Raw genomic sequence first — 5,000 nt, 5'->3', positions numbered from 1 at the left:
AACAGAGATTACGCTCAAACTACAGCTTATGATTTTCACGTTCTCTTTTAAGATTGTGTTGATAAAATACCTCATGAATTGAAAATGTCCTCAAGGCCAAAACATTTTAGAACACGCAGAACAAATCCTGTCAACTTACAGTCTTCTCTGTAGACACATCTCCTGGTCACTTCGTCTAGAACCATGCTTTTGGGGCAATTGGGGAAACAGCCCTCCACCCTGGAACACACACACACACGCACGCACGCACGCACACACCGCAAACACACGCGCGTCGACAAACTCGTTGAAGGTAAAGAGTGGGATATAGGGAGAAGAGGAGGAGGCGGGGTTCTCACGGAGGGAGGAACTGGCACCGCGTGGCGCCCGGGTCGTTGCAGGTGCGGACGCAGGGACTGGCGCAGGCGCGGTAACGCCACTCGCACATCCGACGGTACGGGACGACGAAACGGCTCTCTGGGAGATGGAAAGGTGAGGACATAGGGCGTCAGTAGTGCACTGACATCTGACCTCACAAATGCTCTTCTGGATGAATGGGCAAAAATCCCCCCAGACACACTCCAAAATCTTGTAGAAAGGCTTGAGTGGAAGCTGTCATAGCTGCAAAGGGGGGACCAACTCCTTATTAATGCCTATGAATTTAGAATGGTATGTCATGAAAGCTCCTGTAGGTGTAATGTGTAGGTGGCCCAATACTATTGTCCATATAGTGTACATCCTAATGTAATGCTACTCTCAAGACCATTGTGTGTGTGTGTGTGTGTGTGTGTGCATGCGTGTGTGTCTGTGTGTGCATACGTGTGTGTGTGTGTGTGTGTGTGTGTGTGTGTGTGCGTGCGTGTGTGTATTTGTGTGTGTGTGTCTGACCCTCCAGTGTGAAGCTGCTGCTGGTCTTGAAGCCCTCTGAGTTGTCGTATCTCTGAGTGCGTGCGGCCACGCGTGTCAGCGTGAGGAAGGTTCCCGGTTGGCCAGTCAGCTCGTAGGAGGCGTGGCCGGGCAGGAACAGCCCCTGATGCTGGATGAAGGAAGCCTTGCGACCAAACTCCTCCCCCCGACCCCAACGCTCCAGTCGAAGCCGCCCGCGCCCAGACACGACCAGGAAGTAGTTTGGCCTTTCTGCAGACTCCAGAGAGACCACTGGGAGACCTGAGGAGTAAGTGGAGCAAGATGAGGTACAGCGATAAGGAGACCAAGATGTGTGTGTGTGTGTGTGTGTGTGCGTGCGTGTGTACAGTATGTGTCTGTGTGTGTGTGTGTGTGTGCATGCATGTGCGTGCTGTACAGTGTGTGTGTGTGTGTGTGTGTGTGTGTGTGTGTGCATGTAGTATGTGCGTGCGTGCAGTATGTGTGTGTGTGTGTGTGTGTGTGCGAGGCTCACGTGAAGCGCGGCCCTTCTGCAGTCCTGCTGTGATCATGAAGTTGAAGAGCAGTCCTGGGGGGGGCAGACCGCTGGAGCTGTCTCTGACCAGCGGGAACACGGAACCACTGCTGCGGTTCACCCCCAGCATGGTGTCGTTGTACCCGGCACTGACCAGGGAGAACGGACCCTCGCCCAGCTCTGAACACGGAGAAAGAGAGAGGGTCTCGTGAGTCGTTCTCAGGGGAATTTTGGGGGGTGTTACACTTGAATACAGTCTAGTCAGTCATTGTCCTGGATACATACCCTGGTTATAGTATTCACAGTCATAGGCTGGAAGAGAGGGAAAAATCATGTATTAGTAAAGCACTTTTAATTTAAAATCATGTATTAGTAAAGCACTTTTAATTTTAAATAATGTATTAGTAAAGCACTTTTAATTTAAAATCACATATTAGTAAAGCACTTTTAATTTAAATCACATATTAGTAAAGCACTTTTAATTTAAAATCACGTATTAGTAAAGCACTTTTCATTTAAAATCACGTATTAGTAAAGCACTTTTCATTTAAAATCACGTATTAGTAAAGCACTTTTCATTTAAAATCACATATTAGTAAAGCACTTTTCATTTAAAATCACATATTAGTGAAGCACTTTTAATTTTAAATTACGTATTAGTAAAGCCCTTTTCATTTAAAATCACGTATTAGTAAAGCACTTTTCATTTAAAATCACATATTAGTAAAGCACTTTTAATTTAAAATCATGTATTAGTAAAGCATTTTTAATTTATAGTCATATAGTCAGTATAAAAAGTAGAGCAACAGAAATTAGTGTTTAAATTTGTGAGCGCATATTTGTGTGTGTGTGTGTGTGTGTTTGTCTAGGTGACCCAATACTTATGATGACAGATAAGACAGACAAAGACGGAATAGAGCAAGTGGTTCGAAAGGAGTGTAGAGAGGTGGCGAGGCGTAGCTGGAAGTGTGTGTGTGTTTGTGTGCACATGAGTGTGTGTGAGAGTGTGTGTGTGTATGTGTGTGTGTGTGTGTGTGTGTGTGCAGCGTGTACTCACGGCAGACAGAGGGGGACCTCCACTGAACAGTGACCCCCTGCTGGCAGCATTTGTGTGCGTAGGCGGCGATGGAGGTGCACAGACACTCACAGTCCCCCCCTCGATTACAGCCACATGTGTCCGTCAGGCAGTTCCTATAGAACCAGGCAACATCCACCTGGGGCAGTGAAAACACACACACACACACACACACACACACACACACAGACACTCACACATACAGTACACACACTCACACACACACACACACACACGTAAAAAAAACTCTCTCTCACACACACACACACACACACACACACACACACACACACACACACACACACACACGTACACACACTCTCTCACACACACACACCCACACAAACACACACACACACACACAATGAGAATTGCAGGTGTATTTCTATTTTCCATTCCCATAGATGTGGGCCAAATCGTCCTGGGGGACAATAGAGGAGGTCAGGGTGGGGTGAGGTGAGGGGGGGGGGGGTTATCAATAATTTAAACTGGGGATGAGAGAGGAGACACCCCAACAATGAGAAGATGTGGGTCAAACTCGGAGCAGAGAGATCCGATTAGAGGTATTAGAGACATGTCACGTCAACAATTTACCCCAGATGGCTCTCCCTCTGTTTTTATTCTCTCAGATAAACTGTCATGAACAGAGTCACTGTCATCATTCAAGCGGTTTGAGCTGTGAAAATGATTCTCCTAGCCTGTCTTCAGCAGCAGTCCAGAACCGCTCAGCAGTTAACCCTACAGGAACTAGACACGTGAAGAAGTCACCATGCTGTACGGCTTTCGCTTGCTCTGAATATGCACGCTAGGTGAAAGAGGTACATTACAGTAGATATTGTACCAACCAGCCCAATCTGATGGACCTATAGCACCACCTATTGGCCACTCAGAGAACAACACAGCGATGCCTGATGAAATCCCCCAAAGGTGTAAATAAAAAAAAAACATAAATCGTGTTGTTTATTTATAATATGTACATGATAGGGGTACCATGTACAATGAAATGCCAACATGGGGCTCAAATCTATGACCAATGTGTGTGTGTGTGTGTGTGTGTGTGTGTGAGTCTGTGTGAGTGTGTGTGTGTGTGTGAGTTTGTGTGTATGTGTGAGTCTGTGTGTGTGTGTGTGTGAGTCTGTGTGTGTGTGTGTGTGTGTGTGTGACTGAGTCTGTGTGTGTGTGTGTGTGTGTGTGTGTGTGACTTGTGTTAGGTGTCTGTGGCATTTGTCGTTGATCTCCGAGAAATAGAGCTTACATGCTGGCATCAGATAATAATCGTTCCCATACCCCCCCGCACCCCCCCCCCCCCCCCCCCCCCCTCCGACAACCCACCCTTTCCTGCTGTAATCACGATAACCTTTACAGCTGCTAAGCCCTCATACAATACAGTAGTGTGTGTGTGTGTGTGTGTGTGTGTGTGTGCGTGTGTACTCACCACGTTGTGACAGGGCGCAAATACGTCACTGTAGAGTAGAGCACACTCCCTCTTGGCGTATGGCTGTCTGCCTAGGTCCCCTTCACACGGTCGCGCAACTACATACTCACTCTCACACTGACACACACACACACACACACACACACACACACACACACACAGGGAGAGTATCTGATTTCTCTTAAATGTCACACCGGACTCTGGGGGCTGGCAGGTTTGGGGAGAGGGAACGGGTTGAAACCCAGACAGAACCTAAGCCACAGCTGGGGACATCGCTCCTGAACACAGAGCATCTGATCTTCAGAAGGAAGAAACCATCGTGGCGGCTGTGGCTCAGGAGGTAGAGCGGCTCGTCCAGTGATCGTAGGGTCGGCGGTTCGAATCCCGGCTCCTTCTGTCCACATGTCGAAGTGTCCTCGGGCGAGACACTGAACCCCAAATTGCTCCCATTGAGCAGGCAGGCACCTTGCAATGCAGCTGCCGCCATTGGTGTGTGAATGTGTGTGTAAATGTGTGCATGAGAGGCCATTGTAAAGCGCTTTGGATAAAAGCGCTATTTAAGTGCACTCCATTTACCATTACCACCATGTACCTTCCAGCGCAGCAGAGGGGACATACCTGTCCCAGGGCCCAGCTGTCTCCGAAGCTCTGGGCGTTGTTCACCTCCATGTGACTGGACGTGGTCATGTCATTCACCGTCACGCTGTCAAAGTTCCCACACAGACCGCTAAGCAGACCCTGGAGACACACACACGCGTGCGCACGGTCAAAACACTGAGCAAACCAAACAAAACTTCTTGTTTCTATCAAACATCGTCTGATACATGAACATCGTCCTGAACATCGTCCTGAACATCGTCCCATCGGTGGAGAGAGAGTGTCCTGACCTTCCACTGTGGTCCGGCTCTGATGTGCACGGTGGTCTTGCGGTCCCACAGCACAGTCAGGTCCTGGCTGGAGAAGTGGACCACCGTGTAGTAGCCCGCCTTCCACAGCTCGAACTCTGACCCTCGACCTACGACACTGGAGGGGCTCTGCGACAGGGCAGACGGTCAGGTCAGGTCAGGGCTCTCAGCTCAACTATCTTTTAGAGGGTTCAGTTGCAGTCAGTT

At 48.7% G+C, this 5,000-nt stretch overlaps 1 protein-coding gene across 1 annotated transcript in view; it reads right to left on the bottom strand.

The window, feature by feature from the left end:
- The window catches only part of otogl (otogelin-like), a gene marked incomplete at both ends in the record, with an annotated part of 30,848 nt that overhangs the window by 12,354 nt on the left and 13,494 nt on the right, over nt 1–5,000 (bottom strand). Inside the window, 9 exons of the mRNA XM_084452376.1 lie at nt 140–219; nt 339–456; nt 868–1,146; nt 1,379–1,558; nt 1,664–1,690; nt 2,436–2,592; nt 3,889–4,005; nt 4,507–4,626; nt 4,776–4,922. Coding sequence (XP_084308502.1) covers nt 140–219; nt 339–456; nt 868–1,146; nt 1,379–1,558; nt 1,664–1,690; nt 2,436–2,592; nt 3,889–4,005; nt 4,507–4,626; nt 4,776–4,922 — 1,225 coding nt within the window. The remainder of the gene's footprint in view (nt 1–139; nt 220–338; nt 457–867; nt 1,147–1,378; nt 1,559–1,663; nt 1,691–2,435; nt 2,593–3,888; nt 4,006–4,506; nt 4,627–4,775; nt 4,923–5,000) is intronic.

Source organism: Borostomias antarcticus (assembly GCF_949987555.1).
Source record: "Borostomias antarcticus genome assembly, chromosome: 18".
Lineage (NCBI taxonomy): Eukaryota > Metazoa > Chordata > Actinopteri > Stomiiformes > Stomiidae > Borostomias > Borostomias antarcticus.
This window is presented reverse-complemented; position numbering and strand designations above follow the sequence as displayed.